This window comes from Pipistrellus hanaki (assembly GCF_964339955.1).
Source record: "Pipistrellus hanaki genome assembly, chromosome: X".
Taxonomy (NCBI): Eukaryota; Metazoa; Chordata; class Mammalia; order Chiroptera; family Vespertilionidae; genus Pipistrellus; species Pipistrellus hanaki.
Window position 1 is genome coordinate 49,714,037 of NC_140524.1, and position 24,929 is coordinate 49,738,965.

A 24,929-nucleotide genomic window follows, 5' to 3' on the forward strand; every position below is an offset into this window, starting at 1 on the left:
ATATAATCCAGTATCTCCATGTCAAGTTATTTACCCAAATAAAAGGAAATATATGTACATACAAAGATGCATACATTAATGTTCATAGCAGCTTATCTGTATAAGCCCAAATTAATTTTATAATTTAGTAAAGAATAAGCACTTATTTGGGCAAAAACAGCTAAAGTTAGGGTGACACAGATTCAGATAGCAACTTTAATTGTGTTCCACCTAGATAAAGGGGAGGCTGTCTTTTGTAGTGAAAGTTCCCACCCAGGTTCTTAATTAGGTCCTTTTAATGTAAATGAGGTATCCAAATTGTGCAGTTCTAATTGGACAAGGCAGGTCTTAGTTCTTAATAAAAGACAGAACCAAGGTTTTCTTTATAATAGTTGAGTCAGGCAGCTTAAGTGAGCAAGGCATAGTGTGGAGAGTTCAATCTGAGGTTTTTGCCAGTATACCTGGTATGGAACAAGTGAGAAATCCTTGTCAGCAAATGGCCTTTATGCTCTTATTACTTTTAAAATTGGAGCCCTTGGTTGATCATGGGGAGTCCATTTCAGCAGATAAATTCTTTCTTGTGGTTAACATCAAATGAAAACTTCTTCTCACAACTATAATAGTTCCCAAACTGGAAACAACCCAAATGTCCATTAATAATTGAATGGATAATTGAGCTGTCTATATCCATATATTGGAATATTACTCAGCAATAAAAAGAATGAATATTGATACATTTACAAAGAAAGATTAATCTTAAAATAATCATGTTGCCATGGTTGGTTTGTCTCAGTGGATAGAGCATCAGCCTGCAGATTGAAGGGTCTTGGGTTCAATTCTGGTCAAGGATACATGCATGGGTTATGGGCTCATTCTCCAGTAGGGGGCATGCAGGAGACAGCCAATCAATGATTCTCTCTCTCTCCCTCTCCTTTACTCTCTGAAATCAACAAAAACATATTTGAAAAATAATAATCATGTTAAGTTAAATAATGCAAGCAAAAAAATCATATAACCTGTATAATTTTATTTATGTAAATTTATATAAAGTATAAATCATGATATTTGTGACAAAATGGATAGAATTTAAAAATATTATGCTAAGCAAAATAAGTCAGTCAGAAAAAGCTAAGAACCATGTGATTTCACTCATATATGGAATATAAAAGTGAAACTCATAGACACAGACAACAGTATGATGTGTACCAGAAGAAAGGGAATTGGAGGTAGTAAAGGGTAAAAGGCATCAAATACTAGTATACGGTGACAGTAGATGATTTGACTTTTAGTGGTGAGCACACAGTGCTATATATAGATCAGTTGTCATAGAAATGTACACTTAAAACCAATATTATCCTATTAACCAATGTCACCCCAATAGATTTAATGAAAATAAAATAAATCCAGTTGCATTAAGTTCATAAATCTTAATATGAAATTGGCTAATAAAGTATCACAAATTAGGAAGCAAGGTTTAAATGGGAAATAATAGTTAAGTACTAATTGTAAATGTTATATTGATTCTTTTTATCTGAACATCTCTTTCATGCCAGACAATAAATTAGTTTTTTAAAACTGGCTTTATTGAAATGCAATTTACATATCATGCAATTTGCCCATTTACAATGTACAATTATCTGCTTTTTAGTATATTCACAGATATGTGCAACCATCACCATAGTCAATTTTTGTAACATTTTCACTACTGCAAAAAGAAGTCCCAGACTATTTAATGGGTATAGGGCTTCTTTTTGGGGTGATGAAAATTATCTAGAAATAGATAATAGTGGTGGTTGCACAACATTGTGAATATATTAAATGTCACTGAACTGTAGACTTTTAAATAGTGCTTATTATACTATTTTGTATCCACTACACCAAAAATAAAAATATACACTTTAAGTTTCTACCCATATCCTTCCATTCCACTGGCACCAAGAAACCATTGTTATATTTCCTATCTATAATAATAAAAGCATAATATGCTAATTAGACCAGACATCCAAATGACCTTCCGATCATCATTCCAGACATTCTTCCGGATGAAGTTGCAGCAGTGGGGACCAAGGCAGAGGTGGTTAGGGGTGATCAGGCAGGCAGATTAGCAGTTAGGGGCAATCAGGCAGGCAGGCGAGTAGTTAGTGGTAGGCAGGCAGGCAGGTGAGTGGTTAGGAACCCGCAGTCTCAGATTGTGAGAGGGATGTCCGAATGCCGGTTGATTGGGCCTAAACCAGCAGTCAGACATCCCCCAAGGAGTCTGAGATTGCTAGAGGGTTCAGGCCAGGCTGAGGGACTGTTTACTGATTTTGTGCACCAGGCCTTTAGTCTATATATATGTGTTTATAAAAGGCTAATATGCAAGGTGTCTCCTTGGGAGTTCGATCGGAAGACCGGGACTTCAATCACTAGCTATGACATGCACTGACCACCAGGGGGTGGTTCAGAACATGACGGGCAACTAGTGATAGTGGCAGGACACTAAGGGAGCAAGGGAAGGAGGAGGGGGGGGGCAGGGAGGCAGGGAACCTGATCAGCCCTGATTGCTGCCCAGGCCTGGGGACCCTATCTGTGCATGAATTTTATGCACTAGGCCTCTAGTATCTATATATTTGCCTATTTTGGACATTTCATATAATATGTGATCTTTTGTTACTACCTTTTTTCAATTACAATGTTTTCAAGGTTCATCCATGTCATGGTTTGTATTAGTACTTCATTCATTCTTTTATGGCTCAATAATATTCTATTGTATAAATACACCACATTTTATTTACCCATTCATCAGTTGAATATTTTGGTTACTTCCACATTTTATCTATTATGAATAATGATCCTATGAACATTTGTGTATAAGTTTTTGTAGGAATATATATTTTGATTTATTTGATTAACATATATAGGAAGAAAATTGCTAATAACTTTATGTTAAATCATTTGAAGAACAGCCAGATTGCAACCAGGGATCAAACCTGCAACCTGGGTATGTGTACTGACCAGGAATTGAACATGCCACCTTTTTTGTGCATGGGATGACACTTCAACCAACTGAGCTACACTGGCCAGGGCCAGGTTGTTATCCAGAGTGGCTACACCAATTTGCTCTCTTACTAGTACTATATGAGAGTATCAATTTCTCCAGAGTCTTTCTAACACTTGTTATAATCCTGGTGAGTAAGAAGTGTTATCAAAGGGTTTGATTTGCATTTCCCTGCTGACTAATTTTATTAGGCATCTTTTAATGAACCTTTTTACTAGAAACATGCTAACACAGTCAATATTTTATATAGGGTTTCAATGTTATGAACCCTTAGAGTGGAATTATTGGGTGAAAATAGAAATAGAAATTATCATGGTAGTTATTATAAATTACATTTAACAATAGAAAATAAGATAAAGTATACTTGTTCCTTTTACATTGCCATATATTAGATAAAAATGTGAAATAGTACACTTTGGACATTAGTTGTACTGAAGTATTAGATTGGTTTCCACTACATGACTCAATGGGAGTGGAGGGGGAAGGGTGTCAATTGTTATTGGAATGGGAAATATTCATTACATGTCACCATCTCTGAAATGGGCCACCCCACAGACTGAGGTAGTAAAAATTACTTATCCTTTATTTGTACAAGAGAATCATACTATATTGGATTAGAAAACCAATAAAATAGATGTGTTTATATCAGGGACATATCTCTGTAACAGGAGAGTGAAATAAAAGTTCAGGGAGGCATGAATCTGAAAGATCAGTCACTTTCGATGTGAGCAGTTGGTACTGGACAAAATAAACACTATTTAAAAAGAATCCACAGTTATTTTGATGGGTACTAGATTACTACTGCCACTGTAGTTTTACACCTATAAAATCATCTATATGAAATGTAGATGATTTTCATCTATATGAAAGTTTGTTTCTAGGGAGTAAATGGAAATTTGCTCAGTGATCTAAGGAGTCACCTACAAAGTTTGGATCTTTGGTATGGCTGGAAGTTGTAACCTAAGCTTTGGAAATTCAGATGAATTTGCTTAGGCAGTTTTGAGGGGGTCATTGTATCCCATCCCATATTCATAGAATCTGAGAAAACCTACATATATATGAGGCTGACACATTTTAATTTCTTAAGGCAGCCAGCCTCACTCTCTCCATCATATCAGCTTTTAAAAAATGAAATGATTAGGAATTGCAATTAAAATTCCTGGCAGAAACTCTTCTAGGATGCTCCATTTCTCTACTCAAAGATAGCAAAGAAAAAATAGCAATTCAAGTTCTGTACCTTATTTCACCTTCTCTAATGTGACCTGCCAGTTCTTCAATAAACTTCTCCCCTTTCATCCAGTAGATCATTGGTCCAGACTCTCCACTAAATCCAAAGAATGCTTTGCAAGGGATATTCAGCGGCTTACCTGAGAATGACAGAGAAAAATAAATGAGCAGCTGGCTCCTGGTTATTGCTGGGAGACAGAAAAAAATAAATAAAAAACTTTTAACATCCAAAGGAAAATTCAGAGGTGACCCATTTTCAACTCTTCTTTCAATCATCTTATCACTGTACATGAGGACAAATTTAAATGTTAAAAGAACTCAGAAATTTTAAAATTCAATATTTATAAAAAAAATAAGGAAGTTAAAAAATCATTTTTAAAAACTGTTTAGTTTCATGGACTCTCTCTTTGGAATTAATATAAAATAATCAAATGGAAGGAATCCCCTTTTATTTTTCTTTGTTGGGAGTATTAATTACTTTTTACTTGGAATTTCCTAAGAAGCTAACATTAATCCAAAGTGCAAGTTAATTTTGATTGGTGAAAAAATGTATACTAGACTGTCTACTATTATTAAGATTGCATAGGGAAAAAAATTTAAAATATATTTTATTGATTTTTTTACAGAAAGGAAGGGAGAGGGATAGAGAGTTAAAAACATCAATGAGAGAGAAACATCGACCAGCTGCCTCCTGCACACCCCCTACTGGGGATGTGCCTGCAACCAAGATACATGCCCTTGACCAGAATTGAACCTGGGACCTTTCAGTCCACAGACCAACACTCTATCCACTGAGCCAAACCAGTTTTGGAGGGGAATTTATTTATTATAATTATCTATTTGAAAAATATATATATAATTCAAACAAAAGGGATTTTTTTAATTACAGAGACTTCTATAAAAAGTACATGCAGATAAATCTCAGTTTAACAATATCTTCTTTTTTCTTTGTGTCACTCAGAGCATTGAAATAATTGAAGACAATATCTAAGCACTTTTTATTATTAATTCTTTGTGATTATATATAATAGTTAAAAGCTTTTTAAATTGTAAATTTATTATCAAATATATAAGCAATTATTATTCCTGACATTGATTTTGTTTTCTTTTTGCAAAGTAGATTTAGTAAGAGGAGAATGGTATAGAGAACACAATCTTGACATTTAATACAAAGAATCCCCAATTCTTAAATTGTAATGTAGCATGTCATGTTCCCTGTAACATACAATTTTTTGCCCTTGTTGGAGCACTAGAATAAGCAGTTTCAAAAATATTTTCCTTGTAGAGTTCATAGTAGTATTGTTCCCATAATTGCTGTAAGCTGTGGACATTTTTCCCCATTCTATTCTTTAGCTGGTGCAAAACTAAGAATCATTACTTTTTCTAGGACTTTTCTCTTTAATCACCATAACCATCAGATGTCCTTTTTGAAGACCATTTCATAAAAAAATATCTTTTAATGGGAGTTAGGGTCTACATAAGACAAAGTAGAAATTAAGAAAACCTTATAGACATGCGGACACTGCTGAGAGGCAGGACTTAATCACAATAAATAACTCATTGCCAAATATTAGTCTTATAGTACAAATTTATAGCTCAGAAAAATGACATGTCATTTGGATCATTTAATTATTGTCAAATACTTTGATGTCACCAATAAGTTGTATAAGCCTAACACAAAACTGAAACAAGGTTATTCATTGTTGTTTCAAACATGCGCTCTGTGATATAAACTTGTGTAAAAATGAGAGGCAGCCTTGCATAGTGGAAAGTGCACTGGACTAACAGGAGACTGCAATCCTAGTTATATATTTTATTGTGAAAAAAATAGACTAAGTGGCCCTGAGAAGATTGTCTAATCTTTTATAATCTGATATTTCATATATGTAATTACAAGGTCTTTATTTCTATGAAATTGATGGCAGAAAATCCATACCGTGATAAACATTATTATAAGGAATCCTAGTTACTGAAACTACCAGAATATACATTTATACTACATATAAATTCTGGTTTTTATTCCGTTTGGGCTATGTTGAAAGATTACATAAAATAAAATAACTTTCAGTGATTCCAGTATGTAAGTGCTCAAGCCTGATTTGATTTTAATGGACAGAGTCAATTATAGCAATGTGCAATAAGGGGCCTACTGAAGGTGGTCTATCAAAAATGACAGGGAGGATCTGCCCTATTCTTGGCACAACACAATGAGTACCAAGTATTGCTGCAATTTCTTTGGGTAATGTTTTTACTCTCCCATCAGATAAGTTCTCATTAAATAAAGATGAGACAGATATTTCAATGGTCTAGTTTCTACAAATGCTAAGTAAATATACTGAAGGCTTTTGTCAATGGTCCAAACAGAAAAACCACCATACGCAATACTCTAAGGCAGTTGTTCTCAACCTTCCTAATGCCATGACCCTTTAATACAGTTCCTCATGTTGTGGTGACCTCCAACCATAAAATTATTTTCATTGCTACTTCATAACTGTAATTTTGCTACTGTTATGAATCATAATGTAAATAAGTCTTACTAGCAGAATGGCTATTAAGTAACATAGGATTGACTTTGAAAATGTCTGTAGGCAAAATAATGCTGTAGAAAACAGAGGCAAATGGTAGATAGAAATTTTCCCATGCACATAACCCAGATTTTAGAAATGCCTAGATAGATTCTGCTTCAGGTTATTTGTCTAATCAACGCAAATAGCTTTCACATGCCTTTTGGAAGAGGAGATGCCTACTTCCTGGCGAACCTGGTGAAATATTTTAAATTTTTTTGAGGTATCTCCACACTGTTTTACACAGTGGCTATACTAGTCTGCATTCCCTCCAATAGTACAAGAGGGTTCCCTTTTCACCACATCCTTGCCATCACTTGGTGTTGATGTATTGCTGATAGCCATTCTTGCAGATGTTAGGTGACATCTCATTGTGCTTTTAATTTGAATCACTCTGGTGATAAGTGACATTCAGCATTTTTTATATGTCTAACGACCATCTGTATGTCCTTTTTGGAGAATTGTATCTTCAGGTTCTTTGCACATTTTTTAATTGGATTGTTTGTCTTCCTAGTTTTGAGTTGTATAAGTTCTTTATATAATTTGGAAATTGCCCTGTATCAGATGTATCATTAGAAAAGATATTCTCCCAAACAGTGGGATTCCATTTAGTTTTGTTGATGGTTTATTTTGTTGTGCAGAATAATTTTAGTTTAATGTAGTCCCACTTGTTTACAGTCAGGTTCCTGAGTGAAAGAGTTGGGGATTAAGAAATTAAGAAATTAAAGAAAGAGAGCAAGAAGCAGAAATAGATTCATCAAGCTGGGAGACAGGTGGGCGCCATTCTTCCTCTCAGATGGAGAGGCAGCAAGCCACAGAGCCAGGCAGCAGGTTTATTTATAGGGTCAAAGGAGCTTATTTGCATTCTTAACTAGGTCCTAGCATTACTGGATTTACATATCTAGACCCGCCCCTGCTGACACCTGGACAAAGGTAAGTCAGAAACTGAATAACACCACCCGCCCTTTTGGGGAGGTGTAACTGGGACATCGAATCTGCCAGTGCATTGGGATCAGCTGACAATTTAAAGGATGTCCATCAGGCTGCCCTCTACATCTGAGATTTTATTGCCTATGGTTTCTTTTAGGATTTTTATGGTTTTGTGACTTATATTTAAGTCTTTTATCCATTTTGAGTTTATTCTAGTGTATGTTGTAAGTTTTTTCCCTTGCATGTATGTGTCCAATTTTCCCAACACCATTTATTGAAGAAACTGTCTTTATTCCATTATATTTTCTGACCTCCTTTGTCAAACATTAATTGACCATAAAGATATGGGTTTAATTCTGAGCTCTCTATTCAATTGCATTGATCTATATGCCTTTTCATATGCTAGAACCAGGCTCTTTTGACTAGAATGGCATTGTAATATACTTTGATATAAGGTATTGTGATATCTCCAATTTTGTTTTCTTCCTCAAGGATACTAAGACTATTTGAAAAAATTAGTTCCATATACATTTTTGGAATATTTATTCCAGATCTTTGAAATATGCCATTTGTATTTTAATAAGAATTGAGTTGAATCTATAGAATGCTTTGGGTAGTATGGACAATTTAATTATGTTAATTCTTCCAACACATGAGCACAGTATGTATTTCACTTATTTATATTTTCTTCAATGTCTTCTAATTTTCTTTGTATAATTCTTTTACCTCCTTGGATAAATTTATTCCTAGGTACCTACTTTTTTTTGTTATTGCAATAGTAAATAGGATTGTTTTCTTAATTTCTCTTGCTAATAGTTCATGCCACTGATTTCTGAATATGAATTTTGTATCCTACCATTTTGATTAATTTATTTATTTGCTCTAGTAGATTTTTTTGTGGAGTCTTTGGGGTTTTCCATGGACAACATTATGTTATCTACTAGTATATATATATATATATATATATATATATATATATATACACACACACACACACACACATATATATATACACACACACACACACACACACACACACACACACACATATATATATATATATATATATATATATATATATATCTTTAGTATGCAAATAGACAAAACGGCAGAATAATGGAACAAATGAATGATCGAACAACTGGTCATTTGATCTGCGCAAACCACCAGGAGGCATGTGTGGAACATGGCAGGCATTGGCAGCAGGCAGCAGAGCATGGAACATGGTGGGCATCGATTGTGGTGGGATGGTAGAGCAGTTGAGCAAGGATACCAGACCAAGGCAGAGAGAGTCTCTGATGGTTACTGAAAATTATTTGCTCCCATGTGCTGTGGTCCCTCCAGGCACTCGCACCTGCTGTCAGCACCCAGTGCTGGTCTGGATGGCTCAGTGCCATCAGCAGGTGTGAGTGGCAGCTGCCAGCCCTGATCACCACTGAGGGCTTCCCCACCTCCCCTGCTCCTGAGGGGCAGTCAGTGCAGCAGCTGTCACTTGCACCCACTGAAGGCGCCCGCCCTGCTTGCACTCGCTGCTGGCACAGGTCCCAATCACTCCATGCCATCAGAGGGTGTGAGTGAGGCCAGTGCCATCAGTGCATGGGAGCAGCAGCAGTGGGAGTGGGGCTGCTGGAAGACAGGGGACCAGGGCCATGGCAGGAGGGACAGAGCAGGGGTGTGGTGGATGGGTCAAGACCTGCCCCTGTGCTCACCACAGCCTTGTGGCCCACAGCTCTTTTCAAGGTGCATGAATTTGTGCCCTGGGTCCCTAGTCTTGAAATAATGACAGTTTTCCTTCTTCCTTTCCTGTGGCAAGGAATTCCAGTACTATATTGAATAACAGTTGTGAATATAGACATCCCTATTTTCTTCCTGATCTTAAGGGAAACACTTTTAATTTTTACCCATTGAGAATGATATTGGATATAGATTGGTCTTATATGACCTTTATGATGTGAAGTAAGATTCCTATATTCCTACTGTGCAGAGTGTTTTTATCATACATGTGCACTGGATTTTATGAAATCCTTTTTCTCCATCTACTGATATGATCATATGATTTTTATTCTTTACTACATTTTTGTGGCTTACCATGTTCATTGATTTGAGCATATCGTACTAAAATTCTTACAATCCTTTATATTTTTGTAATGTCAGTTGTTACTTCTCCCCTTTCACTTCTGATTCTGTTTATTTTGAACATTCCTCTTTTTTTACTTGTTGAATCTGGTTAACGGTTTGTTATCTTTGTTATTTTTTAAAGAATCAGCTCTTGGTGTCTGTGATTTTTGTCTTGATTTTAGCCTCCTTATCATTTATTTCCACTCTGATCTTTATTATTTCCTTTTTTCTACTTACTATCATCTTTGTTTGTTATTCTTTTTCAGGTTCTTTTAGGTGAAGCTTATATTGTTTACTTGAGATTTTTGTTGCTTATTGAGATAGGCCTGCAATGCTATGAACTTCCCCCTTAGGACTGCTTTCATTGTATCCCATATATTTTTGAATAGTTGTGTGGTCATTTTTATTTATTTTCAGGGATTTTTAATTTGTTCCTTGATATCATTGTTAATTCATTTGTTATTTAATAAAATGTTATTTAGCTCCCATGTACTTGAATGTTTTTAAGTTTTTTTTATTGTAGTTGACTTCTAGTTTCATACCTTTGTGATCTGAGATGTTTGATATAATTTAAATCTTCTTGAATTTGTAAAGACTTATTCTGAGTACTAAATGTGGTCTATGTTTTGGAATGTTCCATGTGAACTAGAGAAGAATGTATAGTCTGTTGTTTTCTGATGAAATGTTCTGTAAATGTCAATTAAATCCATCTGATCATGTATGTTGTTTTAAAGTGGCTGTTGCCTTGTTGATTTTTTTTTCTTTTGCCTGGAAGAGATCTCCATTTATGACAGTGGGGTGTAAAATCCCCTACTGTGACTGTATTGCTATCAACTTTTCCTTTAGTGCTTATCAAAATTTTCTTTTTATATCAGGTGCTCTTTGGTTGGGTGCACATATGTTTACAAGGGGTAATCCTCTTGTTATATCTATCACTGTAGTGTTCTTTTGTGACATTAGTTGTCTCTTTTATGGCCTTTGTTTTAAAGTTTATTTTGTCAGATAATAAGTATTGCTATCCAGGTGTTTTTTTGTTTTTTTGTTTGTTTTTTCATTTCCACTTGCATGGGATATTTTTTCCTTCACTTTCAGTCTGTATGTATTTTTATTCTGAGGTGTATCTCTTATACAGGATAACCCAAAAATATATACACATTAATGATTATAAAGTCAGTAGTTATTAATATATAGTTCATTTTTGAAATTTAAAATAATCTAAAGAAATTAATAATTTTCTTTTTGCCAATGCCTGTTTTCAAACAGATGGCTATTCTGGTCCAGGCACTGCTAGTAAGGGGAAGCAATGAAATTGCAAACATTAAGAATCATTTATGAGCCCTCCATTCATCAACTGCTGCTGATTTTGTAGCATAAAATTTACCTTCTATGTATTTCCATAAATGCTTTTAGTTGATAAATTTTCTTTGTTCAAAGCTTAGTCTGTCTTCACCCATTATTTCAGATCAATTAGACCTGAAATAGGGTACAAATTAAGTGAGATATCAGCTATGTTGGGGGATATATTATATATATGGGTCATGTTTTCTTATCCATATTACTACTCTCAGTCCTTTTATTGGAATATTTAATCTGTTTACTTTTAAGGTTATTGTTGATAGGTACTTATTTATTGCCATTTTATTCTTTATACCTATGTTCATCTCTCTACATATTTCTTCTTTTAAAGAAAGCCCTTTAACATCTCTTGAAATATTGGTTTGGTGGTAATGAACTCCATTTGCCTTTTTTCATCTGGGAAGCTCTTTCTTTTGCCTTCAATTTTAAGTGATAACATTTCTATATAGAGTAGTCTTAGTTTTGATCTTTGCTTTTCATGACTATAAATATTTCATACCATTTCCTTTTGGCCAGAAGTGTTTCTGTTGAGAAACCAACTGTCAGCCTTATGGGAACTCTCTTGTAGTTAACTGTTTCTCTCTTGCTACTCTTAAGATTCTCTCTTTAACTTTTGCCATTTCAATTATGATGTGTCTTGGTGTTAGTCTCTTTGAGTTCATCTTGATTGGAATTCTCTGTGCTTCCTGAGCTTGTCACTTTTTTTTTTTTTACTGGGTTAAGAAAGTTTTTAGCCATTATTTCTTCAAACAGGTTCTCTATCCTTTTGTCAATCTGTTGTTTTTATGGTACCCCTAGCATGTGAATTGTATTATACTTGATGCCCTAGAGATATTTTCAATTTTCCTCATTTTTAAAAATTCTCTTTTTAATGTGCTGCTTGGGTGCTTACTGTTATCTTGTCCTCTAAATCAGCGTTTTTCAACCGCTGTTCCGCGGCACACTAGTGTGCCACGAGATGTTGCCTGGTGTGCCGTAGGTGCAGACAAGACAAGAATTTTATAATTTTTCACTATTTTGTTTACTTAATATTTCATAATAAAGTAATTATAAAATACTTTCTTTGTGTTTATTTGATTCCTATTCAAGAGAATTACTTTATATATAGTCAATGTAGGCACAGAGTTAAATTTTTTAACATTTTCTAATGGTGGTGTGCCTCGTGATTTTTTTCATGAAACAAGTGTGCCTTTGCCCAAAAAAGGTTGAAAAACACTGCTCTAAATCATTGATTCAATCGTCTACTTTATCTTACCTGCTATTGTTTCCTTCTAGTATATTCTTCAGTTTAGATACTGTATTCTGAATTTTTTACTGCTTCTTTTTTATGGTTTCAGTGTAACTCTCAATGCTTACTATCTCTTCATTTAAGTTCACACTGAGATCACCCATTTTTCCCTAAGGTTCTTGAGCACCCTTATAACCATTGTGGGCTGCTCCCCACTCTTGATGTAGCCACACCACCCACACCTTCTTGTCTGGTTCCTGGACAAAAGTTTCCCTGGGAGATGGCTCAAAAAGTTCCAGATCTGCTTCACACTGTGGTGCCCTTATGCCACTGAAGTCAATAGGTGGGGATAGGTCCAATGGCTATGTGATCCAGGTCAGGGAGACCAGCCTTTTTATCAAATGTACACAATTTAGTCACCGTTTGAATCTCTGAAAAAAGCCTCCCCATGAAAAGAGGGCCCCAAACTCATTGCTGAGTGCAACTAGCAGACCACTCCACAGGATGCAATTATGGCAGAGTGGCCTCACCAGTAGTCAAAGACTAGGTAATGAACTCCACAGGCTGGTGTTGTAACGATAGGATTGTTCGTCCCTTGGAAGGTTGTGTCTTGGTCTCCCAGGCAGACTGAATCTCCACTATTTTTACCACCAAATCTGATACAGGCTCCTCTTCTCATTTCTGTTACTCTCTGTTTGGGATACTTGTGTGGAGTTGAGGCCCCATGTTCCTGGGGGAAGTTGGTTTTGCAGCCATAATATCCCTCTAGCTTCTCAGCCTCTACTGCCACACTTATATGCATGGGCTAGCCCTTTCAGTATTTCTGCTCTTCTTCCAAGTCTCTGTGTGACTTCTTTTCAAAATCCTTGGTTATAGCATTTCAGTTCAGCTAGTCTTCAGTTGGGTATACAGGTTGTTTGCTGTATAATTTAGCTGTAAATCCAGTTTTTGTCTTGGACCATGTGAATGTAACTTCCAACTACTCTGCAGCCATCTTGGAATACCTTCAGCCATTATTTATTCATATAAGTTTTCTGTGTTTTTATCTCTCTGTTCTCCTTATGGGATCTCTATTACATGAATATCAATATGCTTCATGTTGTGCCATAAGTCCTGTAAATTATTTTTTTTAACTTTTTCATTCTTTTTCTGCTGTTCTGATTTGTTTGAGTTCCACAGTCTTAGAGTTTACTTATTCTTTCTTCTGTTTCATCTAGTCTGCTGTTAAACACTTATAGTATACTTTTCAGTCTAGTTATTGTATTCTTTTTTTAATCCTCATCTGAGGACATGTTCACTGATATTTAGAGAGAGAGAGAAATGGAGGGAGAAAGAAAGAGAGAGAGATGAGAGAAGCATAAATCAGTTGCACCCTGACCAGGAATCAAACCCACAACCTGAGTATGTGTGCTGATCAGGAATTGAACCTATGACATTTCAATGTATGGACTGATGCTCCAATCAAGTGAGACACACTGGCTAAGGCTTAATTATTGTATTTTTCACCTCTATGTATTATATTTGGTACTTTCATATATATATATATATATATATATATATATATATATATATATATATATATATTATATTCTCACTGTGATTATCCATTTTTGTCCCAAGTTTGGTCAGCCTTTTTATGAGGACTACTTTGAACTCTTTACCAGTTAAATGACCTATATCTGTTTCATTAAGTTTTTTTTCTTTCTTAGCTTTTGTCTTTTGTTTGGAACATATTTTTTATTTCTTTATTTGACTCATTTGTTGATTTCTATATATTAGATGAAATAGATACCTCTCCCAGTTTTGAAGAAGTGGATTAATGTAGGAGCTAAACCATATCTTTTTATCTAGCCCTAGCTCTTGGTTGTCTCTCAAACATTTATGGTTATCTAAGCAACCTAATATGTTTTTAATAGCTGCCAGTAGTTGACAGTGTACCAAGACCTATCAATGTCCCAAAGAGATATATCTCAGTCAGCACTTAGATTCATACTAATTGAATGCCAAACTCTCTGGATTGCAGCTTTTAAAGTATGCAAATATATACAGTTCTGTGGGACTATAAGCTTATGCTCTGCCTGCCACCAGAACCAGATGACGTGGAGGTATCCTCAAGAGATAGCTGCCAAAACAGGAGCTGCAGATATATATATATATAAGCTCTTTTTGAAAATACCAATATGCTGTAGAGAAGCAGAGGGATAATGCAAACATGGTTTCCAGAAGGCTATGTTATTTGAAAGCACATTTGTGAGCCTCTGAAAATGTGCCAAACCAGAAGCTGCCCCTTAGCGCAAAGCTCCAGGACAAACAAGTAGGCCTCTTTTCACAGAAAGACTGAGGCTGTGTTTCAGTATGCTATCTGTGCAGTGCCAATAATTGCCTCTCTAGTTATTTTTACAAGGAACCCAGGAACCATAGCTTCATTGGCCTCCAGAGCCATGTGAATAAGGAACATCTCTTGGGTAACAGCTGCAAAAATCAAGGCGCCAGACATAAAAAGCAGATGCATATAAAAGCTTCCATATGGTAGATACTGGCTCTCTGTGGCATAGCAAAGGGACAGTGCATAAATAATTCCCACCAATGGTTTTCCCCAGAGAGTATTCCAGCAGGCTCTTACTCCTCCAGCTGACACTTTCAGATTAGGAAATTAATTTATTTCACATAAAATCTGGGATATTTTCAAATGGCCGCTTCTGTGATGGTAAAGTTAGTAATCACAGGAACCCTTTAAGAGACACTTGTTAGTTTGCGACAGTTTTTTGGGTCTTATGAGCATGAGCCCTGTTTGTTTTCAAAGCCAGAGTTTTTGGTGGTTTGTCTCTCTGGTGTTTAAGAATATATAAATTTATAAAAAGCTATTGAATAGCGCTATTACATTGGTGAATTATATGATGTGGAATTTACAGCTCAATGGTCTGTTTAAAGTAAAATATATATATATACTTGTCTTCAGGAAATTAAAATCTGGGAGGGGAAAGACGAAGAGGTGAAGGATAATACACAAAATAAATTACAATAGACCCTTAAACAACATGTGTTTGAACTGTGTGAGTCAAACATGGATTTTATCCAATAAATACTGTAAGTATATTTCTCCTTATGAAATTATTTTCCTAATAACATTTTCTTTTCTCTAAGTTACTTTACTGTAAGAATACAGTATGTAATATAAATAAATCATATAAAATATGTGTTAAGTCAACTATTATACTATCAATTAGTATTATGGTCAACACTAGGGTATTAAGTAATTAAGTTTTAGGAAAATCAAAAGTTATATGTGGATTTTTGACTATGTGGGGAATGTTTACTCTAAGCATTGTTCAAAGGTCAACCATAGTATGATGTTGTTTTCAGATATTAATAAATGTCATGTTTGTCATTACTCTAATCACTAAATGGTGTGTGCCATAAGTCTTCAGTAGCCCAAAGAGGTTATGTATGCATCTAAAATCCATGCCATTGCTCTTAGACAACCTTAAAAGAACCAGATATTTTTATATATAGATAGATGATAGATATAGATATAGATATAGATATAGATATATATATAGATATAGATATAGATATATAGATATAGATAGATATAGATAGATATAGATATAGATGATATAGATATAGCTAGATAGAGATAGATAGATAGATAGATATAGATATAGATATAGATATAGATATAGATATAGATATAGATATATACTATGTCAGCAATAAAGAAACTTACCTGAGAAATTTTTTTAAAAAGTGAATAATCACAACTCCCATGACTATATATCATGCCCATAATCCTCACTTATTTTTTCCTCTTTCATCTCCAATGGGCTGGCTTATTGTCCTAAGATACTGGCCTTCTCAGTCATATCTTCCATTCAAGGGCACCAGATGTATGCAAGGCAGACACAAGTCATAGACAGAGTACTTGGGTCAGGACACTAAAAGTATAGACCCAGCCTTCCCACTAAATTGCTGTGATTTTTTGACAATATAATTCCCCCAAATAACATCAGCTACTTCTAAAAATTTACAAGTTAACTAGGAGACAGAAGGACCCTTTCACATCTGACATTCTCATGTTTCAAGTAGCTGGTCTACCAAAAATAGTGAATTGTAGGATTTTCCAGGTGGGTAGAATTACTTCATTTGAATTCCTGGCCATGGAGTACCAACCAGTCACTGGTTCTCTTTGTAAAAGGAAGAGATGTAAACCTCTCTGCCTCTGGCAGATATTAGCTTTAGCTACGAGGTCCATTGACCCTAGAGTTTTGTATTTGATTATGTGTGCCTGCTATCCCTATAGTCACAATTCCTGTGTATCCTTAACTTTTGACTATTTACTGCAAAGTGGATTGCTTATGGACTGTACCTTGCTTTGAACCTTAGTTCCTCTTTGCCTCACTGGCCCCTGGCTGATTATGTTGGCTCTGCTGATCTTGGCTTATGGCCCTGCTTTACTTGACTCAGTGATTTCTATATCTAAGCCTGAGAAATGGATTTCTCAAAGCTCCTTATGGTAAATAGAAGGACCTTGGGTATTTACTTATTGTACTAGTAAATCCAATTTATATTGAGCAAATTGAGATATCAGGAGAGTTAAAGAAACTCTCCTGATATCTCAATTTGTGTATATATACAAGCATTGATATGGTTGCAAAATAATTCATTTGGATTGAATTTAAAGTTCAAAATTAAATGTAAATCATTCTCAGTAATTTTTAGGTGAAAGTAAAAGCAGGCAATTTCTTTAAATGTGTTAAAAGTAAGTGACATTCTGCCAAAACCGGTTTGGCTCAATGGATAGAGCGTGGGCTTGGGGACTGAAGGGTCCTGGGTTCGATTCCGGTCAAGGGCATGTACCTTGGTTGCGGGCATATCCCCAGTAGGGGGTGTGCAAGAGGCAGCTGATCGATGACTCTCTCTCATCGATGTTTCTAGCTCTCTCTCTCTCCCTTCCTCTCTGTACAAAATCAATAAAATATATTTTAAAAAAAAAAAGTAAGTGACATTCTGCCCTGGTCAGCATGGCTCTATGGTTAGAGAATTGGTGGTTGCACCAAAAGGTTGTGGGTTTGATTCTCATTCAAGGGCAAATACCTGAGTTTCAGGTTTGGTTCCAGCTGGGACACTTGCAGAAGGCAACCAATCGATGTGTCTTTCTCACATCGATTTTTTCTCCTTTTCTTCCTTTCTCTCTCCCTCCCTTCCACTGTCCCTAAAAATCAATGGAAAATACATTCTCTGATGAGGAATAAAAAGTTAAATGACATTCTTAAAACAATTCCCTTATTGATCTAGAAATCTTGGTTTGTAGAGTAGCCAACATGTGTAATGATATCAGTTGAAAATTATTTAAATCTGTATGATTTGGCTTATGGCCCTGCTCTAAATCTTATTTAAAGTTATTTCATTTATTTACAAAGTTATTCACTTAGTTTCAAACACTATGTAATTAAGTGTCAAGGTGTAAAGTAAGGTCTATTATAGTAGCCAGGCAAGAAAGTATCAATAGTAAAATTAGAATACAGGGTAACCATTACTTTCTTTAAATGAGATCACCTTTGTCATTTGAGAACATCTAATTGGAAATAAAATTTTTTCACTTTCTTTCTATATGATCAAAAATATTTGCAAATCCTTCACTAATAAAAATCACAACCTCTGGTACTAGGAATGACTTGCTAATTAAATCCTACTGTACCAGCCCAGAGGAGAAATACATCAATAGAACCATGGAAATTCTGTGTATCTGAAGACTGATCCAGATATTACATAGTGACAGAAGAAAATGATGGTGTGTTTTCTGAGCATAATAGTGTGATTTAAATTGTAGCTGTGGGAAACTTTAAAAATAAAAAAATGTGGTGGAGGATGTAGAGTAACTGGGGAACTTATATTAATATATGCATATCCCATGGACACAGACAATAGTGTGATGAAGGCCTGAGAGGGGAGAGTGTGAAATGGAGAGGATCAATGGGGGAAAAAGGGACATCTGTAATACTTTCAATAATAAAGCTTTTTTTTTTAATGTGGTTGTGGTTTTAACATATGTGCCATTCAATTTTATAAGTCATGTTGACAGTCTGCAGGCTTCATTTATCCAGAAATAAAGTAAACATCAATCGAACCATCAAGCTTCAGAGGGAAGGTGGGAGAGGGTGGGGGTAAGGAGGAGAGATTAACCAAAGGACTTGTATGCATGTATATAAACCTAACCAATAGACAGACAACAGGGAAGTGAGGGCATGAGTAGGGGGTTGGGTGGGTAATGGGCGGATATGGACACATATGTAATACCTCACTCAATAAAGAAATTTTTAAAAAGTTTCAAATAATCCCATAAGGATCCTTTAATCAATCAGAAAATAGAAATATTAATGTTTAATGCTCAGTTGAGGAAATGAAATCCAAAGCCATCCATAGATTATTCATCTGATTTATGTCACACTATTGATATTCTGAAGTCCCCTAAGGGTTCTTTTGGACTATTAATTTTTTTTTACTACAAATGCCCTGAATCTTACCATTCGTTATTCTCTATTATGTTGCCTACTTGATTGGTATGTTTTTACTTTTCTCCTTTGCCTATTTAAAGTATCGCCCTTCCATGTCTAGCTCAAGTGTTATCTATACCACAAAGTTATACCTGAATCCTATGTCCAATGACTTCTCTTCTTTCTCTGGATCCTATTTGGATATGTTGATAGGGATTTAAAATTTATTTGTGCTCCATTTCATATAATTTTCAGAACAAAGTAAACTATGCCTGAATCTTCACAGAAACCTATTGCACAAAGGTATTATATTCTCACTTTACAAATGAGCAAAAAGAAGCAGAGATAATTTAAACATCCCCTTCAAAGCCACAAATATTATAAGTAGCAGAGATCTAAAACCATCTGTTTGATTCTATAACCAAGGACCCTAATCACTCTTCCTCACTGGCTTTTCACAGATTTCTGTTTCATCTTCCCATCTAAATGTTATATATAATCTTCAGCAGTGGAAGCCATTTTTTATATTTCACTTTCATTTCCTTAGAGACTAATATAATGCAAGGCATACAGTTGTGCCCAACAGTACTCACTTAACTCTTAAAAGCTTAGCTCAAATTTCCAATTTTTCTCATTTTTATATTGTTTTTCTCTTTTAGCATTAAATGTGTCTTTATAACACACCCCAAATCTATTTTGGAATAAAGCAGGGTAGAAATAATAAATGTCCCCTGTTGAATATTTTCCTTTCCCTAACCATCTTAAAGAGAGAGGATTGAGGAAAGAAAAGGGAAGAGGAACAGAAATGTTCTGTGTTATCTTTAGAAAAGTTCCATAAAGTCAGGGACAACAGAATTAAAGGAAAGAACTTCAATGGTCATATGCTTGTGCAAATCATACAGAGGGCTGTGTTCAGGCAATACCAATTTCAGAAGGTCATTTGACCTTTTAAGTATTGGATTTTCTCTCTCATTGTTCTATGTATAGAATCTTTCTCTCCCCATGTCCATAAATACAAAAAGGAAAGGGTGATATTTTAATGCATTCAGAAAAGGAGAATGGAACACTCACATTCCATTCATTTAATAAGTTCAAATAAATATTATATTATTTAAGACAGAACACATGAATACCAAATATAAATAAATTTGAAGCTAAATATTACAGTTAGAAATATCATGACACACAATAAGTCACTTCTTCTTCATGCTTTTGCTCAAAGGCATGATGATTAAAAGAAACAGATCTATAGTTGCCTACAGAGAAAGTCAGAAGCAAAGTCCCCAGTCTTATGCCAAGAACAGCCTGATATCAAATTCTGAAAGTCAGTGAAGTGTTCTTTGGGAATCTTGGACATCCCCCAATACTTTATTCCCATTCCATGTGATCCCAAGTTCTGTGTCCTCACTTTTCTTCTCTTGCAACATTAGCCACCCACTCTTCTGGATTTAGATTTCCCACTTCATCATTCCTCTCCTTTTCCCTATTCTGCCCTCTCCTAGCCACTTTGGCTTGCTAGCTTAAATACCTCCTCCCTACTGTAACTTTATACTACTAACTTTTTACACCTTCCATGTTGAAACAATTTATTAATTTTATAAAAAAATCTCTGATCACCTAATATGGGATAAAGCTAAAGAAGGATATTCCCTATACTCTTCCATGTAATGTATATTTTTGTTTGACAATTAATTCACATCTTTAGCAAAGTTTCTCACAGTGCAGGACAGTATAATGATTATGTAATATAACAGAGCTTTTTAAAATTTCTCTCTACTCTTCTATTGACTCAAAGTCCTAAAAGCTGCTGTTCAATAACCTTTTCTCTCTCTTTTCTAAACTCTCTCCTAAATCCATAGGGAACTCTCTTGTGTCCTTAACCATCACCACTCTTTCTGTCCCCTGGATCTAGTCCTATAATCTTTCATGTATTTTCCCTTCTATTTTCTTTATAAAAGCTCTATAAAGCTGTGATTTTTTTGTATGAAAATAAAGAAAGCTTGTAAAATTTAATAGTGCATAGTGCACAAAATGAAAAAGTCAAAATCTATTCACCCGATACTGTCAGCCACTGCAATATCCCAATTACACTGTTAATTACTTTTTAAGTATCTTATAATTAGAATTCTGTAAAGTGTTTTCCCTATATTTTGAACTTCCATAGTCTTTATGGTCTCTTCTACTATATGAAACTTCATTCAACAAATATAGAACATATATCTACAATGAGCAAATTGTTTTTCTATGTACTGAGGGGCTATAAGTCCAAATAATATGCAGTTAGTCTGTCTTCAAACATTTCATAGTATTACTAAGAACTCTTTATCAAAGATCATTTTCACAAGTTTCCTGGGCCAGAATGATGCCTTATGTTGTTTCATATTTTCCACAGTGTGAATGTGGAAAGCTATAGGCCAGTAGTGATTTAGTTGGAAAAAAATTCTCAAAGACAATTGTTTCTGTCACACCCTTTTCTGTTTTACTAGAACCATACAATTTATGCCTTCTGTCATCTCCTTTCCTTTTACTTTGGGCCATATCCTACACCCTCTTTTACTTACTCTCTGTAGCCAAGTCCTGATTGAAAACAACCTCTTTACCATGAAATTCTCAAGTTCAGTGGATTCTCATAGTTGGTTTTCCTTAACTATCTAACTTAGAAATTAAAGAAAATCATATTTTCCCCCCAATGCATTTGGTTAAGAAACTGGACAAGGTGAATTATACTTTATGCACATGAGCTGGCCCTCTGCCATAACAATACTCTGCCACACATATTCTCATGGAAAAGGCAGTCTATCTTATCTGCAAGGAAGTATGTCAGTTCTGACTGAGGAAACGTGTCCAATTTTCTAGCTAGAAGTGGGATCAGAAGACATCTTGTAAACAGAGGAAACATAAATACATCTTTTGGAGGAAATATACTCAACCTTGTAATGTCAAGTAGCCTCTGAAACTGGGTGTACAGGTGGTAAAGTAAAAGACCCAATGCTTTTGTTATCTCTATATCTTGTTTTTATCATCAAACAACCGAAGGACTTATATACATGCATATAAGTACAACCAATGGACACAAAACTCTGGAGAGGGTGGGTATGTATGGGAGGGGGGGACAATGTTAAAATATGTACACAGATAATAATTTAATTTAAAAAAATCACACAACAAAGACCTTGGTTGTATGCACATGATTTTTCAAAAGAATTAGACATTGAGTTACCTGAGGGTAAATATCTGGAGTTACTTCCCCCAATCTTCTGTAGTAGTTAGCACAGTGTTATGCAAATAAAAGGTTTACATTGATTTTATGACAATACACTCAGTTTAAGGATGGATGTGGTTTCATACCGGAAAGGAAGCTATGCTTTTTTAAATTAAATTCCCTGTTTCATTTATGTCTTTTCTGTTCAAAGATATTGTGCTCTGGAACATAGCTACATTTTCACTATTACCTCCTTTTTTAGTACCTGATCCAATCACAACTTCTAGGTCTTCCTTTAGTAGTCTATTCACAATTTCACATTTATTTCCTTATTCCTAATAGGTACACCAAATCTTTCCATTCTTATCTACAAATGCCTGGGGTCAGCTCACCCAAGTTCTGTAAATAATTTTCTTCCTATGTTTACATTATTAAATTGAATGTATTTATAGACAGGAGTTCAGAGCTATGTCTAACTAGGATGTCCTCTTATATTTAGCAGCTTCTTTCTCTTCATGAGTCTTCATTAGAACATTCTTATTTTCTCTTTTTCTACTTTATATTTCAGATTTTCTTATTTTTATTCCCACCCTTCCTATATATTTTACAAGGTATACATCATTTCAGATGTTTTCTTTTCAAGATTAAAATTGCTTGAACATAATCACCCATGGTTATTCATAAAGATGGGACAGGGAAAACAGAGTTTATTGAAATCCATAAATAGTAGGACCATAATGTGTGTATTAGTTTGAAGTTCTTTTCATTGGCCCTGTTACCAAAGACAGCTAAAGAAGTCAAACTGACTTGATTGTTAATTCCATTCTTTTCCTGCCTACTAAATAAGGAAACAAAAGCAGTGCAGTAACTTGACAGGTAAAGTGAAGGAATATAAGACATTCAAATGGCATAACTATTTCTAAATAGTTGTCAGTTGTCTGTATTTTTTCTCTTTGGCCTATACATACATATACATACAAATACAGGGTGTCTCAAAAATGTATACACACTTTAACAGCTGATATCTCAATTTTAAAAATGAAATTTATTTTAATAAACACTGCCCTTATAATTATTTAAAGTGTGTGTATACATTTTTGGGACACCCTATGTACACCCACACACACACATATTCACTGTAGATATTATATTTGACTGTGATCTATGTATTTTTATATGTTTATTTATGATATGGCGTTTTCTCCCTAAATGATGGCCATCGGTCTCTGCTACGGTCTCCTTATGGTGTACATGTGTGCACATGAGTGCGTATGTACCTTAAAAATTATCTCAAGTAGGAACTATTTGTTGGGAGCCAGCAGAGTTGAGGCAAGCAACTCAGTCTTAAGGAAATAGAATTAAGTTCCTTCTAGCAGAAGTTATGCGGTGCCCTGAGGGCTTGGCCAGAAGATAAAGATTAACCTGCAGCTTAGCATCTTCCTGCCACTTCCCCTTCCTGATCCTCCCCCCTAGATAGCCCAGCCTTGGAATGTTGCACCTTGGAATGTTAACATCTTTGCAACTTCCCCTTTCTGATCCTCCCCCATGGACACTGCCAGGGACCCCTCTGCATGGGCGGCCCTGCCCCCCTTTGTTTCTGCTGTATAAATACAGCCATTTCAGAGAATAAAATTCGGGGCTTGATCAGAACCTTGTCTTGCCCCCATTCTTTCGCGTTCCTTGTTTGTTCATTCTCTTAGGTGGTTCCTGCGTGCCCCTGTTGTTGCCCTGCAGGTCAGGACAAAATGGCGCCCAACGTGGGGCCACTGAGGACCTCCAACGAGAACGTCTACTGGAGAAGCCCTGGCCAGGCACCCCCCAGAGTCGCTGCAAGGACCCGCGAGTGAAGACTCAGCACTAGATCGCCACGGTCAGCCCGCCGTGAGACAGATCGGAGTAAAGGTAGGTAGACGATGTTTTCAAACAAGATTTCAGAACATTTCACCCCTTTTTTGCTCGATTGTCATTATTGGCTTTTCTCGGTTGGTTCCTTCCTGTCCACTAATAAGCACTCACTTGCCAATCTGGGGAAAGGTACCCACTTTCGGCTGTGAGAACTCCGAATCACTTGAACTAGTACCGTCTCCCGGTTTTCTTGGCGAGAATTCTCTCCAATTAGATCTACTCTTAAAACCTTGAGCTTGCCTTGAACAAAAAGTCGTCCACCTCACAGACTCAACCATGGGGAGACCTGCGCGCCTGAGGAGGGCAAACGGGGTCTCCCTGTCTGTGAGGATCCGTGTAGGCGGATTATACCTACCGACTGTTTCACGCAAGCAAGGGAGTAAAGGGTAGAGTCGAAAAGAGAGTAATTCCGCCTGAATTCCTGGGTTGACGAGAAAATTCAAGCTGACCCGGCACGGGGTTTATACGTCCCGGAGGCTTACGTGGAGAAGGAATCTCTTTGAGAACCATCCAATCGACCAATAATGGGGAATTCCTTGAGTTGTCATGAAATGTTCCTTGACGGTGTCAAGATTTCCCTCAGAACGCGAGGAGTAAGGGTTAAGAAAAAAGAATCTTAGAAAAAGGACTCAGGGAGTCCCCTCAGGCACGAGGAATTAAGGCTAGAAAAAAAGGATCTTAGAAATGAAAGTGCTCTTTAGAGTGAATGTTGAAGTCTATGTGATCACAAAATAATGTTTTTTGTTGAAATTAGAATCTTAGTATATGTATGAAATTTAAAATCTATAATAAGTGGAACTCCACTGCTGAAACTACCTCTGACTTAATGCCTTGTTTAAAAATTATAAGAAAACTTACAGGGAAATGCAAATCTTGACCAAATTGGGTA

General features: G+C 35.7%; 1 protein-coding gene across 1 annotated transcript in view; it reads right to left on the reverse strand.

The window, feature by feature from the left end:
* IL1RAPL2 (interleukin 1 receptor accessory protein like 2) overlaps positions 1 to 24,929 on the reverse strand; it is a gene marked incomplete at its 3' end in the record, with an annotated part of 1,526,880 nt that overhangs the window by 80,357 nt on the left and 1,421,594 nt on the right. Inside the window, exon 9 of the mRNA XM_084870467.1 lies at positions 4,254 to 4,383. Coding sequence (XP_084726593.1) covers positions 4,254 to 4,383 — 130 coding nt within the window. The remainder of the gene's footprint in view (positions 1 to 4,253; positions 4,384 to 24,929) is intronic.